Source organism: Candoia aspera, chromosome 3, assembly GCF_035149785.1.
Source record: "Candoia aspera isolate rCanAsp1 chromosome 3, rCanAsp1.hap2, whole genome shotgun sequence".
Taxonomy (NCBI): domain Eukaryota; kingdom Metazoa; phylum Chordata; class Lepidosauria; order Squamata; family Boidae; genus Candoia; species Candoia aspera.
This window is the reverse complement of record NC_086155.1, coordinates 49483727-49499451: the sequence shown is the minus strand read 5'-3', so window position 1 is coordinate 49499451 and position 15725 is coordinate 49483727. Positions and strand designations below refer to the sequence as shown.

The following is a 15725-nucleotide window of genomic DNA, read 5'->3' as shown; positions in this document are numbered from 1 at the left end:
TCTTCCATGCATGCAAGGATATGACTCAGTGGTAGAGCAAAATATACCAGGTTCAGTCTGCAGATAGGAAAAGCTATTTAACTGAAACTCTGGAAAATAGCTACTGTTCAGTGAAGATAATACTGAATTAGACCCTAAAGCAACTTATTCTGTGTCTGGGGTAGGAGGCATAGTTAGGGGTAGATACTTACTTGCCCATTTCCTTTCTACCTTTCATGGTGCATACTAACCAGAGTGAAATACTAGCTAGGTTCACCCAACACAGGTTAGCAATCTTTCAGGCACTAAATGCCATTGTATTTTGCATATCTCTGAGACCATTTTTAATTTTAAACATTACATTTGTTTACTTTAAACAATCACAAGTGTAAGATCTCATGCAACAACCTATTGACTCTTTTGCAAGATTTCAGCCAATTCTTTTTTTAAAATTAATGTGTCTATATTTTGGTCAGTGGATAATCTGTAGTGGTGTGATAGGTACTTTGGTGTTCAGAGGCATTATATTACCATGTTTGCTGCTAAGCCATAATTTTGACTTAAGATATTATATGAATTTGGCTATTGTAATTTGTAAAACATAGTTTATAGTATCTTACATTGTACAAACGCAATCAATTATGGCTTCTTTTATAAATCATGACTTAGTTTGATATGTAAACTCAGTTAATTTGCCTGCATTAGGTTAGTGCTATTTAGGGTTGCCTTTGTATCCAGGGCTTGCAGGGTTGTACTATTGAATAGGTTTTTGAGACCATTACCAAATATTAGGTAATCATGGATACAAATGTAATGTAATTCTATAGAGGAAAGTGGAGGAAGAATTTGTCTTCTGCATATTCCAGACATCCCAAATATGCCTAGGAAGTTGATTATGTAACATCTGCATTAGACCAGTAAAAACATAAAACTTACATGCCTCCATGTCAAAAACTAATAGACACATTTATAAGTTTTATTTTATCCTACCTAAATGTATTTTACCTTGATTTTTCTTACTTTGTCTTTTGTTGCATCCTACCTTGTGTGCTTTGTTGTTCATCTGTTTCTGAAGCCATGAATCTCTGTACATCTGTTTCCTGTCATCTATCCATTCCATTACTTTTAACTTATTGGCAGACCAGAGCTCTTTATCTCTCTGCAATTTTTAAAATTACTATCTGATGAACAAACAACCCATGCCAGTACAGAATCTCAGTGTAGGACTGTGTTTCCGTAAGACACATCACCACACATTAACTAACAGTATTTTAGCCTTATGTGTTGTGTGAATCTAGCACGTGTAGTTAGTTTTGTGAACTCATAATAGTAGACCAGTGAATTACCGATAAGCATGTCAGCTGTCTGTGCCACAGATTAGCATGATGTGAATGTGAGCGTTCACTTGTCATACACCCATTACCAGTTACTGGGAAATAAAAGATAACTTGAAACCATGTTAATGTTATTGCAATTTTGTAAAAGATCATTTAATTGACTCATCACGGACTATATTTTTTGCATTTTCTTTCCATTTATCCCATGTGTTTATTATTTTTATTCTTAGTGTCATATATAAATACGTACTTGAAATTGAGAATGTTTCACGAACTGGATTAAGTGTACTCCAGGTTATGAAAGTTTATGCCATAATACGTTTGTGTTTCTTTGCTGCTTTTGCAGCAGTTGACAGTACCTAACTGCCTTGTCTGGATTCAGAACGTAAGCAAAGTTGGGTCTGATTAGTACTCAGATTGGGCACACCAGGGAATTCCAGTTAAAAAAATCAAGGAAAAAGGCAATGGCCGATAGCTTTCCTAACACTGTGAAGACAACTGCATGGATGCAGTCACCAGTGGGTGATGTTGACTTGAAGGAGTTTTTGTTGCTGCAGCCTAACAAGGCTACTGTTTTGGAACCCCAGATTTTAAATAATTTCCCCTGGTGTTCTTTTTTAGAATATCTCAGCAATAAACTGATATTTCAAATAATGGTGGTTATTTAGGCTATGTATGTATGTATGTATGTATGTGTTTATTTATTTTAAAAGATTTCTATGTCTGCCCATCTTAGAGCACAACTCTGGGCAGTTCACAACAATAAGAAAACTACAAAGCATAAAAATGAAAACAAAAAACAAGAACTATAAAACCCACTACCTCAGTCATTTCCTAGGATGGCCCAACAACTATCCATAGGCTTATACCACTCTCCCCCAGTGCCTGGATAAAGATCCAGGTCAATGGCCTTCTGGAAGGAGGGTGGAACAAGGTAGGGGCAGCTTCAGAAAAGGCACACTTCCTAGGTCCCACTAGATGGCAACATTTTAGGGAAGGGACCTGGAGCATGCCTACCTTATCTTATCTGGTGGGAAGAGCAGGTACTCTCAGGGAGAGGCAGTCCCACAAATAACCTGGTCCTGTGCCATGTAGGGCTTTAAAGCACCTTGAATTGCACTTGGAAGGAAACTGGGAGCCAGTGCAGCTCATGCAACAGGGTGTAATGTGGGCAAACCTAGGGGCACCCAACACTACGCATGCCACTGCATTTTGGACCAGTTGAAGCTTCTGGGTGGTCTTCAAGGGCAGCTCCATGTAGAGCACATTGCAGTAGTCTAGATGGGAAGTGACCAAGATGTGACTAACTATGAGCGGGGCCTCCCGGACCCTGACAGGGCTCAATTGGCATATAAGACGAATCTGTACAAAGGCTGCCCTGGCCATGGCTGCCACCTGCTCCTCGCATCAGCTCAATCTGGGGAAGTGCAACCCCATCCAGAGTCAAAGATGACATATCACCAGACCCCTGGGGACCAACCCCCCCAAACCACTCCATTTCGCCAGGATTGAGCTGAAGTTGGTTCCACCCCATCCAGACCATCATAGCCTCTTGACACTTGGTCAGTTCCGCAACAGCATCACCTCCCCGGCCCAGAGTGAAGATGTATAAATGGGTATCATCAGTGCACTGATGATACTGCCCCCCATACCATCAAATGGTCTTGCCCAGTGGTTTCATGTAGATGTTAAAGAGGAGAGTAAAAGACCCAAGCCCTGAGGCACCCTGCATTTCAGGGGCCTAGGGCACAACCTCTCCCCGCCACAACCAATGGGATACAGCCTCAAAGAAAGGAGGAGAATCTCTGCAAAACAGTGCCTCCCACTTCCAACCCCCGAAGCCAGTCCAGAAGGATAACCATAGTCGATTGTATTGAAAACCACTGAGAGATCCAGGATAGCCAGGAATTATCTGAGCAAACAATCCTGCATCAATTGTGCATTGTAATACTTTTGAAAGAAAATGGCAGCTGGCAACTAAGATGTAGAAATACAGCATTTAGTATTTGCAGTGAACAGCTAGAAGACATTTGTAGCCAGTATGTGTAGCTAGCAGAAAATGCCAGATTCAGTCTTCAAACAAGTAGGAAAAGAGGTTTGCAGCCAAACCTTTATTTAAGTCTGGTCATAGAAATACAACTACAGGATCAAAGAGCTGAATTTTAAGTGGGATATTCCAGGTATAATTTTAAATAGTGCCATTTTTTAAATTTATCACTAGCTGCTTGATGTGATTTCCCATTCCATTTCACTGTAGTACAAAGTAATTTATCTTCTAAATCTCTGTAATTTTTCTCCAGGATTAAAACTATGAATATAATCCTGATTTTTAAGAACTAGTCAGCAAGAATTGAACTCTAATATAATTATACTTGCAAAAAACAGTTATAATTATTAGCATTCAGAGAATTTTCAAGTTCTAATTCTCTTGATAGAGTAGATTAAGCAGTTAGATCGTTTGTACATTAAAACAGTGACATGTTTTTCGTTGTTCTTATTTTCCTGCAAGGAGGAACACTGTAAGTGTTCATGTTAAAAAATTGTGGCTAAAACTAAGAGAATGGCATGCTATCTACTTCTAGGATGTGATTTAAAGTTATATTATCCAAATCTCAATTCAGTATTCTGATCAATGGAAGTGTTCAATTGCATCTCCATTTATATTAACTGTAGGTTTACAAAGAATCTCTCCCCCGATAAAATCAACTTGAGCACACTCAAAGGACAGGGGCAGTTGACTAATCTAGAATTGGATGAAGAGGTTCTGCAGAATTTGCTGGATCTGCCCACCTGGCTAGCCATTACTCGAGTTTTTTGTAACAAGGCCTCCATCAGGGTAAGCCAAAATTCCCATAACTATTAGTATGATATTTAATATTTTTCTGTTCTAACCAGTTTTATGCTTTTTTACTTGGATGTAGAAGCTGCTCTTGCTTTTTATACAAATCTTCCCATACAGGCACTTTGAGATCTGCTATAGTAATTGGCAAAAAAAAAAAAAAGGCCAAGTTCTGAATTCCAGATGCTTCAGAAATTATAAGCAGTCTGATTACATTCAGTTTTAAACTGATTACCAGTTTGCTGTTAGGCCTCACATCTGACACTTGCTTTCATGCATAATTAGAGAGATTATATTTTGTGGTCACAGTTGTGTATTTATATAAAGAGCACAGTGTCCTCTTCTTGAAAATTTTGCTGTAGGCTTTTTCTGGAATAAAATTAATTTTTCAGTTGATGTAAGTAATTTAAGCATCATTAGGATTGGTGATAGTGGTAGAAGCCTCATGAAAAATGAATTGAAAGATTTGTTACTAAAAAGTATAGCTCTGATCTTTTTCTGCTGTAGTTGCAAAATCAGATCTACCTGCTGCATTTAAAAGAGCTGTTTTTTGAGATGAGGATTAACAATTGAAACATTTTAGGAAAAAATTGCAATTTTAACACCAGACTTGTCTCCTCAATACACGCACAGAGAAATTATTTGGGTAGTGAAAAAACTGTTTCTTTGGGTATATGTTTTTCTTTGTTTATCAATATACTTGCTGATAAATTAATATAGGATATAGCCTTTGTTTACAGAGCTAAGGTCAGACAAGATAATAAAAGATTATGCTCCATATATAAGGGCACACAACTAATGAGAATGGTGGAATTTCTTACATGATTGTTTCAGGGCCCAACTTTTAGTAAGTTGGTTAGGAAGGTGTGTATGATTGTTCTATTTTCAAAAGCATGCTAATGTGATTTGATTTTGCATAAGCCAGAGATTCTCAGACTTTGCAATACTGTAATCCCCATAATGATTCCCTGTCCATGAATAAAACAAATGATTTCATTGGGGTTAGGATTGGTCAAGAAATAAATTTAAAATAAGTAAGTTTTAATTTCTACATCAAACAAAGCAGTGATAGAACCATATCTCTGTATAAGGCAAAACCGTTTCATTGGATATAAACCTCCCTTCCCCCATTGCTTTAAATCAGCTTCTCTTAAACTCCTCTTAAAATAGTGAAGCTTGCCAAACATTGGCAGGCTGCTATGAATTGCTTTTGCACTGTCTCCTCCAGTATAACCATAATGAGGTGATAGTTACAGCGCAACTGCTTTTCCACTTCCGATCTAGTGCTTGCAAATACCTCCATCATTTTTGCAGTTTCTCCGCTGCTTCCTTCCTCCTGCTTCCCCATATCCTCTCCTCCCTTTTCCTCTTCAGAGTGATTCCTTCTGTAGAGTGAGGCTCAGAGCCGTGAGTGTCTGACTTCCTCCAAATGATGAACACGATGTCGTGCCATTGTGCTGCAAGCTCTGTTCCTTTTGGACAAGCGTGTGATGGGGCAAGGCTTCTTTCATCAGATTGGCTTGTCTCTCTCACACACACATACACCATGGATGCTACTGGTCAGAGCTGTGCATAAAAGCTTTGTGCACTTCAGGCATGATTATTCCTCCTTTGAAAGTCAAAGGGGCATGTGGTAAAAACAAAAACAAAAGGAACATTCAGGCTTCATACAGAGCTCTAGAACAATTGCACTATTTTGCATTTGGCAAACTTTTGCATCAAGTCATTGTCTAGCAACAGTCCAACCATTAGCAAGAAATGTTGAGCTAAACCATTATCCTAGCAGTTACCAGTCTTCGAAGTACACCTTTAAATTTGATGGATTTGTATGGACAGAAAATTTTCCAAATATTAAAAATTTTGTGTCAAAACATCTTTATTACTGTATATGTTCCTGAGCTAGTTTTATATAGGTAAAATCATATTCTGAAGTAGTGGCTCCTTGCAGTATCATATTTTATAGCTTTATGTTTCCAGAAGTCTGCTATCTAAGAAACAAACAAGGAAATTATGAGTGTAACAGCAGACATTTTATTTTCCATGCTACCTTTGCTTTCACTGCTGTTATATCAACCAGTGACAAACAACAGAATATAACATTGTAGCAAGTTATCTATCAGTTTCTGATTGAAAACTGCCCTTCTGTTTCATTTCGTTTATATGACCATATGTTATTTACTTGGAAATTAATTGTATTTATTTACTAATATTTTCTTCCAAAATTACATTTTGCTTCTGTTTAGAAGAGGACTGGTAACTCCATCTTTTAGTAAGCAGTGGAAATACATGTACTGAACACTGAAAAAGAAAACTTACAAAGAAGAATAGAGTGAACGTTAGCTTTCATTGATTTTAAAATGTTATTCTCTGACTTTGGGGTTTTAATGCTTAGCAAGTTTTTAAAGGATAATGTTTTGTGAATTTCATGATAGTTCATAATAATTCATTACATGCCCAGTTTCATTCTAAGGTTTGGATTAGGGATAGTGATAGTTTTTAAGACCATTATCAGTTTTTATCAAATATTTCCCTGCACTTTCATTAGTATTCGGAGGGTGGTTATTAATTTGTGCCCTTTCACTACTTTAGAGAGTCAGTTAAACCTCTGGAACCAGCTTTTAAGAGTGGGGGGGATTCTGACAGAAAGGATAATTTGAGATCTTTAGAGGCAGCCTAGGAAGACAGACTGCTTGAAGCAGGAGGAGGATTTTCTGCTTTCCACACCTGTTTACTTTCCCTGGTGGCAGTAGTATATCCAATCAATCCCTTATTTGCTGATCAAGCAGCCATAATAATAAATTTTACTAACTGTATATATATTGTTGTGTTGACAGATTACCATAGCTGTTTCACATAATACATTGCTTTGACGATCTCCTTGGAGCAGTACACTCCAAAGTCCTTATGATTTGGACATAATGAATTAGCTGTTCCAAAATCTGAATTTGTAGGGTAGCAGTTTGAGGCATAGCCACCAAATTCACCCAATTCAGTCTGTTGTCTAAAGTGGCTGCATCATTTCCCCTAATGGAAGGGCTGACACTGGTGATATTCCTACAAGAGCAGAAGTGTTTTAATTAATGTAACCAATAAATTGGGTTTTTTTTTTTGTCTTAAAGGTACATTTGACAAAGGACTAGTAAACATAAAAGTTCATGGCACAAAATAGTACTTTATTTCCTTTAGCCGATCTCACCCTTGTATGCAAAGAGCATTTAATAAGGAATGGTTTTGTTCTCAGTGAGTGTGTATTCCCATGCAGCACATTTTGCAATGCCACTTTTCAGAGCAGATGTTTGCTAGAACTGATCTTGTTAGTACCACCCTAAATCTATTTAGTCCTTGTAGCGTTTCCTGTTTATTTAACATTAATTTTGTTGTTACAGATTCAGTGGACTAAGCTGAAGACTCATCCAATCTGTCTGGTAATGGCCTTGTTTATCTCCTCTCTGTTAGTAAGAACTTGTAACCTAGTTTGTTTCTTTAAAAAGCATTTATTTTTAAAGCTGAAAAATAAGGGTGGATAATATTGCTCTTGGTCTCCATTTATGTCTGTTACAGTTGTAATTCATGAGCATGGTTCTGTGTAATTTCTGTGATGAACATATAAATGTTGGAAGGAAGTAATTAAGCTAGTTGCAAAATACACTGATCTTTTTCTCAGGTTTTCAGCACTGTTGTATTTGTAAGCCTTTTATGACATCATAAGATTTCAGTTTTGGAAATACATTTTGCCAGATGCTCCTATAAAAAAATGTGGACTGATAATATTTCATGTGTAGTATTCTACTGTTCTAAGATACAATTGATATTATTAGTATTTATGAGTAGGCCCACTTATTGTGGGAATGAATTTGGAAAGTGTTTGAGTGAAAGAAAATTATGCCAGTGGCATTGTGTTTGAGTTGATTAAAATGTTCAGATTTATAACAAACAAAAAAAATACTACTTCATATATTTCATATATAATCTGGAATTCATACCACAAGATATGGTAATGGTTGCTACATTGGATGACTTCAAAAGGAGATTGGAAATATTAATGGAGAAGAGGTCTAGTGAGGGTTGTTGATATTGAAAACTTAATGGTATATAGCTGGGTTGGAGACAGTATGTCTCCAAATACAGGCTGCAAGGGAACTGTGGCAAGAGGCACACGTGTCTTAATCTCCTGATTGTGAGCAAGCCAGAGAAACCTGTTTGGCTGCTGTGAGAAACAAAATGCTGAACTAAGACGGGCCTGATTCAGCAGAGTTCTTTTTATGTTATGTTCTTAATTACTTAATTTAAAGGCCATTCTTTTTTCAGGTCCCATATGACAGTCTTCATTGTTTTAGTTCTGAGGATGTGAAACTTTGTTGGCTTCTAATTTACGCTAGATCTTTTTTGGATAGTAACGGTACTGATATTTATTAGTATGGTGGGTGGTATGTACATTTCTAAATAGAAATGGCATGTTGGAAATTTCAACATGTGAAACAGCCCTAAACAACTTGAATCTAGTGAGATTACACAGTGGCTACTTTTACTCATGCTAAGCCAAGATAGCATTGTTTACAGCTAACAATAAGTCATAAATAGATGGTTTTGCATGTCAAAATCAGTCAAAAATAAAAATCATATTCTGGGTTAGGGTTGGCAAATTGGTTTGTTGAACAAATAAGAACAGATCATGCATTAGGGTGAAACAGTCATATATTTTAGCAGATTCCTAGTTTATTTTCTTTCCTTTATAACTGTCTGTGCTTTGCACCTTTGTAGATTCATTAGAGGCTACATTGAGACAGAAAACCAAGCCAGGAAATGAACCAGAAAATTACACATTATATAGTTCTGTTCACACATCATGCTAAGCCACAGTGTAGTCTGTACCTAACATCAAACCATGGTTTAGTCTGTGATTTATGCACTCATAAATAATATTGACTCCATTTATAGACTTTGCTAAGAAAAACAAACTTCTTTACTGTTGGCATGATGTGTGACCCAGTCACTAGATTAGGAGAAAGGATTCTTATTGTTTTACCCCCTAGTATTGTTTAGTTTTTACCTTGTGTGCTCTCACAGTATGGCTGGTTTTCTCCTAGCTCCTTACATGTACTTGCATATCACTTTTCCACATTTTTCTCTTTGCTGTTTCACAGTACTTAGATAAAGTCGAAGTGGAGATGCAAACCTGTGAAGAGCCCCGGCCACCCAATGGACAGTCTCCCATTGCCCTTGCTTCAGGACAAAGGTTAACTCTGCCTCTAACTAATTTTTTCTCAGTGGGGCTTTTGATGTAATCTTTGCTTTTCCAGTTTAAATGATACTGTGATGCAGGGGTGTTTGCAGCAGCTGTCACAGGGTTAAAAATGGCAGGCAATCAAATGCTCGTCCTTTTTAAACATGTGTCACACGTAAAACGGGGTGGGACTTTGATTGCCCAGTTATGCATGTCAATTTGAAGCCAGTAAGCATCATGCAGATCCTCCCCTACCAAGTTTTTTTCTTCTTGTATCCATTCCCATATTTTCCTAATAAGCTGCAAGTACAAGCAGCATCTCTTAGAGCTAAACTATATGGGACCCAGATTACAGTTAATTTTCCCAGATGTTGGGTGGGTGGTAAGAGTTGTTTTGTTTTTGTGACTGCTGGAAAAGAAAGGTTAAAAAAAACATTCTCGTTTATTATTCTGGGGTTGTCTTTTGTAAAAGAAAAATAAAATCTATATACACAGGATATGTTGCAGCTGTACTTTGGGACTTTAGCACATTATCATTTTAGGAGGGTTATTTAACAAAAGCCACTGCAAGATATGTTTCATGTTCGCATGAAACATTACTTATAGCTAAGAAGGCTTTTTTAAAAAGATCCAGTCAATTTATAGGCAGTAGGCTTGTTTTTCAAATGCAGTCCATGAATATGGATATGAGCCTGAGACTTGAACAGAAAAAAGTAATTTGTGTGTGTGTGTGTGTGTGTGTTTCATAATATGGGGAAAATCCTCCCCCAGCAATTCATATCTCTGTATCTACATATCCTCTGCAGAGGCCACAGTATTAGATATGCCACATAACCTATCGCTTTTCTGGTTTCACTGCTGGATATGATTTTGGAAATGAATCTTGTCATAGTTGTGAGAGACTGTAGGGGGGAGCTGTGAGAGTACATGTGAGAAAAAGCAACCAAGTCCAGATGCAAGGGCCATGGGAAAGAAGCATTTCAAGGAGGCTCTGCCTTAGCTGACTCACTATCACTCTGCCTGAAAATTTACTGTTACCGTTTTCAGGATTACATTTTACCCCTGACTAGCATTAAAGGTGCCTTTTTAAATGGTTCTTGCTTCTTTGGTTTATCAACTTCATGGGGCAAGCAAGATTTATTTTTTGTGTGGACTTATGAAGATGTTTAATATTCTGTTTAATATTTTTAATGATAAAATAATGAAGTTGAAAGGAAATAATCTAGCTACCAGTCCTGAGCTAGAAAATCATATTAGCAGTTTAATTGAAAGAATGCATTCAAGGGTGAAATCAATAAGTAATGTATTACAATCACTAGATGATGGTAGGGGCAGGATTTTCTGATATCTATAGTGCCTGTAGATAATACGTGATAAATCTAGATAACCTGAGCTACCAGTTCAGATCAGATTCACACATGGGAAGATTATATATCTCATCTATCAGTAAATTTAACCTGAGGAAAAATTCCTTACACAGTAAACAGTAACCTCATTTGTTTATTCATTTATTTATGATCCAAGACCAATCATACAAGCAAAATTCAACCATTATGTAAATGCAAGAAAAGAATAACATTACATTAAATTCGATTTTTTAAAAAACTAAAACAATTAGTAATGTGGAGGATGTACCAGGCAGTTTCTAAAAGCCATGGCAATTGATAAAAAAAAATTGTAACCTTCTTAGAGGTTTTTGAGAATTGATAATAAGATTACTGCTGTCCTTCTGTATTGTCACAGGAGCTGTTGTTTTTATTTTTGATGTTCATGCTGCTTTTATTTGCTGGGAAATCCTTGTAAGGTCCAGCAGCCAGATGTGTAGACTATTTGGCCATGACAAGTCATGTTGCCTGGGGTGCACCACGAGGAGGCTAGTCTACGTTGCACCCCTGTGACTGCAGGAATGCCCTGCAAATGTTACATCACATCATGATGCCCCCTTAGAAGGTTCCCTGGCTCCCTGCAAGAACTACATCATCTCGAGGGCACTGCTGTCCAATGGCTAAACGGTCTAGATATTCGGCCATAGGCTTAGCCACTCTAGTAACTGCTCACACATAACTTAATTCTGTTTATAATTTTACTCATTATTTGTATTGCATGTTTTTAAAATAATCTACTGTGCCAACGTTTTATATTTTATACACATTTTATATATCGCTCTGTGAACTTTTATGCAATAATGCTGTATTCTGCTATGCCATATGAAATAAAAAAATCACAGGAGCAATTAAAATTACTGACAGTTAAGGGTATGAATTTCAATTACCGTTGGGTATATAACAGACATTTTAAAAACACATATACAGTATAATACAGATTCAATCTCAGTATTTGAGCATAGACCAAGTGCAGCTTTCCTATAGAAGGTGAGTGTATCTGCCTGTTGTCATCCTAATGGGTAACACCCCAATTCATGGCAGAGTAAAAGGTCTCCTATGAGGAACATGTAGGATATTAAAAAGAGGAATTTGGCTGAGACACCTCTCATTCCATTGATCACCTGGGTTGATTCAGTTGATCTGGCTTGCTAGGCAGGTGTCCCCTTCCTCCCTTACCACTCCATGTACACCCCTCCTGAAGTTGCACACTCAGTGGAAGAGAATGACCATCCCAGATAGAAGGAGTGTACTGAGTGGGTATACAATAGCTGCAGTCCTCTGCTAGAACCTCCTGAATATTCAAAACAGATTTACTAGTCAAATTATTGGAATATAAAGACTTCCATTAAGCATGTGAGTATAGTGTACTATTAGCCCTTCAAGGTAGTCAAGACAAGCCAGTACCATAAGTACTAACACTACCTTCATTGTAAGATTACAGTAACAGAAACTTGCAAGTCTGAAAGCACATCTTCCCCCTTGGCTTTACATTCCAGGGAACTAGGGAGAGTCCCTTCTGAGATGCTTATCATGCGCCCATTCCTTCCTTTGGGTGAGGTGTCTTTTATCTGACCATTGCCCTGGCTGCAGCTCTTCCTCCTCCTCCTCAAGGATATTCCCACAGACCATTACACATACAGTGTAGTTATTTCGTACTATTTAATTTTCATGTACTTTGGATGTGATATACTGTGTTTGATTTCCAGTTTTCTGGATTATGTGAGTCTGATCAAACCCTAGAAGACCTTGTTTTCATAGTCTGATGAAGTATTTTAACTACCTAGGCCTTTACTGTCATCTGTAACATTTGAGTACCATGCAAAAAATTGTACCTATTGTTAGCAGATTGCTAGGAAAGCCTTTGGCCCAGGAGAGATCAGAAAAGTCACACACTAGGCATTTCTATAAAAATAATTTTATTTCCAGAAAACAAACATATTTAAAGGCTGTTTGCTGAGAGGAGAGATTTCTCTCAGCTGCATATTCTCTGCAAGCCTACACAGAAGGGAAACTGAAACTAAAACAAGTTCAGGCAAGTTCCTCCCTTAGGCAATGCAACCATTAACACGTGAAAAGGGGACAATTAAATTCAACCTCTTCACTCGGCCAAAATGATTAGTTACCATAGTAACCTTAATCTGTAGTAGAAAACATATTAACACCCATGTCATCTTTCAGAGAGAGAGGAATACAGTTGCTCTAGTACTATTAAAGTTTGAGATCAGCATTGTTTGTAAGAATAAAATATGATTAATAGGTTCATATAGTATAAAGAAACCTATATTATTTTATGTTAACATAGAACTGCAACTATTAGTATGAAAACAGTAAGTTGCTGCTGTCTGGCCATGTTGCTTTACATAAGCTTAACACATTTCAGTGTTATGTGCCTTAATGATTAAGATGAGCTTAAGCATTGTACTCTGTTCAAAGTTATTTCCTCCCCTACAGTGAATATGGGTTTGCAGAGAAGGTTGTGGAAGGTATGTATATTGTTGTCAATTCAATTACCATCAAGATACACTCCAAGGCCTTCCATGCATCATTTGAATTATGGCAACTTCAAGGATATAGTGTCAACCCCAACTGGCAGCAAAGTGATCTTCGCTTTACCCGAATCACTGATTCACATAAGGGAGAGGTAGGTCCATAAACAGGTATCTTTATATTTGGAGTGCTTTCCGTAGACTTGCAAAGATTTTAACATTTGGAATCTTTTGTTGTTGTTGTTGCACTGCACATCCTTGTATAATGAACAGTGTGGATATTGTAGTTTGCCACAACCATTTTGAAATAAATTGAGTTGCTGTATTTTTATTAAAGTCTGTTTCCTAATCTATAACTTACAGCACTATATTAGACACCTTAAGAGCTAAGAAACTTTCTGCTTTTTTATTTTGTGCCCCTTGCTTCCCGCTGGATAGGTTTTAACATTTAAAGAACTCACCTGGCAGACTCTTCGGGTAGAAGCTGATGCTACAGAAAACGGAGAACAAGATCCCCTCACTACACCTCTAAGACTTATTACTAACCAGGGCAAAATCCAAATATCGCTTAAGAGAAAGGTAAGTATATATTTTGCTGAAAAGTGTTACTGGATAGAATGATTAGTATACCTAGAGTTCAGAAGTGTGAAAGGTGAAAGGTCCCCTGTGCAAGCACCGAGTCATGTCTGACCCTTTGTGGGGATGCCGCTTTCATGACGTTTTCTTGGAAGACTATAGCGGGGTGGTTTGCCATTGCCTTCCCCAGTCACCTTCCCCAGCAAGCTGGGTACTCATTTTACCGACCTTGGAAGGATGGAAGGCTGAGTTGACCTGAACCAGCTACCTGAGGATCCAGCTTCTGCTGGGATCGAACTTGGGTCGTGGGGAGAGTTTCGGTTGCAATACTGCCACCTACCACTAATATACATCATATCTTTGGAACTCCTGCCCTTTGGAACACTCTTCCCCCAGAGGTGAGGCAAGCCTCCTCTCTCCTGACCTTCTGGAAAAAGTTAAAGACCTGGCTCTGCCATCTTGCTTGGGACAGGAAGTGGGGTAGTCAATCCTGTGGGTGGCTAGAGCCTTAAAGTGGTCCCCATGTATTTGAATTTGCATCTGCCATCTTGGACGCTGTTTTATATTTCATATTTATATTTATGTAACATATCTTGTTTTTACTGTATTTTAACCTTTTAGCTTTATTGTAAACCTCCCAGAGTCCCTCTTTTGGGGGAGATGGGCAGTAGTGAAATTTGATTGATTGATTGATAAATAAATAAATAAACGTCTTTTGATACAAACATTAAGAATTCCCAGCTCACCCATAATGAGACAAAACAGAATGGAATACATCTTCCCCCGGCTCCTCTGAAGACCTTTGTTGAACAACAGCATATTCCACAACTGTGCATATACCAAGCATCTTTTTAAAATTTTGTATTCTTAACTCACATTATTAGGGTAACCTGTTTATTCTGTAAATTAACAGAATAAATACATGCTGAAAAATCATACAATGTATTTTGTTTAAAGCACTATCAAATATAGTTTCTTCCTTTTTCAGATAAAAGTGATATATTTTACTGTGTTCAGAGATTAATTCCCATTAAAATCTAGGAATTAGCCCATTTGCTAACTTCTGGAAAAAATAATTTAAAAATGCTATCCACTGAAGCTGCTTATTCTTGGGAATAAATAAAAATCCTTTCAGACAATGTGCTGAGCTTTTTCTATTTATGAGGCAGACAAAAGATTGCAATGTGATGGCATCTAAGCTCATGTTCCTTCTTGATGACTTGCTGTGGGTGCTGACTGACTCCCAGCTTAAGGCAATGATGAAATATGCAGAGTCCTTGAGTGAAGCCATGGAGAAATCAGCCCAGCAGAGGAAAAGTTTGGCTCCTGAACCTATCCAAGTAAGCACTTTTAGCGCACACAGTTTTTAACAGCAACTCACTGAAAGTTAAGTTTACACCAAATACGTATCTATTTGATTGTCCATTGGTCTTGACATAATGACCACTAGAGATATTCTCCTGGAGTAAGTACAAGATGAAAAAAATAAATAGCCCTCTCAGAGGACACTTTTAGCAGCTTTCTTTTCTTTTTTTTTAAATAATCATGCTTCTGTCTCAACATTTGTCCTTAAGTTCTCTCCTTGAAAATTATATTTTGTATGATTCTGTTTGTCTATTACATTTATGTCTCATCATAATAAGAATTGAATCCTGATAGTTTACACGATATAGGCAAAATTAAAACTTCTATTTTAAAACTGAAACATTAGAAACAGTCAACTGCCTCTCCCCCCATCCAGTTAATCAGTAAGAAAGAAAGAGATGATAGAGTCTTAACCAAAGTGCTCTACAGGACAGCTTGGTCTTCAGCACCTTCCTGGATGCGTCTTGGACAGGGCCAGTCCGCTCTCTAATGGGAGGCTGTTCCACAGAGCTGGTGCTGCTACTGAAGAGCGGC

At 37.6% G+C, this 15725-nt stretch overlaps 1 protein-coding gene across 2 annotated transcripts in view; it reads left to right on the top strand.

The window, feature by feature from the left end:
- BLTP3A (bridge-like lipid transfer protein family member 3A) overlaps positions 1 to 15725 on the top strand; it is a 64056-nt gene that overhangs the window by 22477 nt on the left and 25854 nt on the right. For both annotated transcript variants that reach the window (XM_063297609.1, XM_063297607.1), the window contains exons 2-7: positions 3990 to 4152; positions 7542 to 7580; positions 9300 to 9391; positions 13216 to 13405; positions 13689 to 13829; positions 14996 to 15166. In XM_063297609.1, the coding sequence (XP_063153679.1) occupies positions 3990 to 4152; positions 7542 to 7580; positions 9300 to 9391; positions 13216 to 13405; positions 13689 to 13829; positions 14996 to 15166 (796 nt within the window). The remainder of the gene's footprint in view (positions 1 to 3989; positions 4153 to 7541; positions 7581 to 9299; positions 9392 to 13215; positions 13406 to 13688; positions 13830 to 14995; positions 15167 to 15725) is intronic.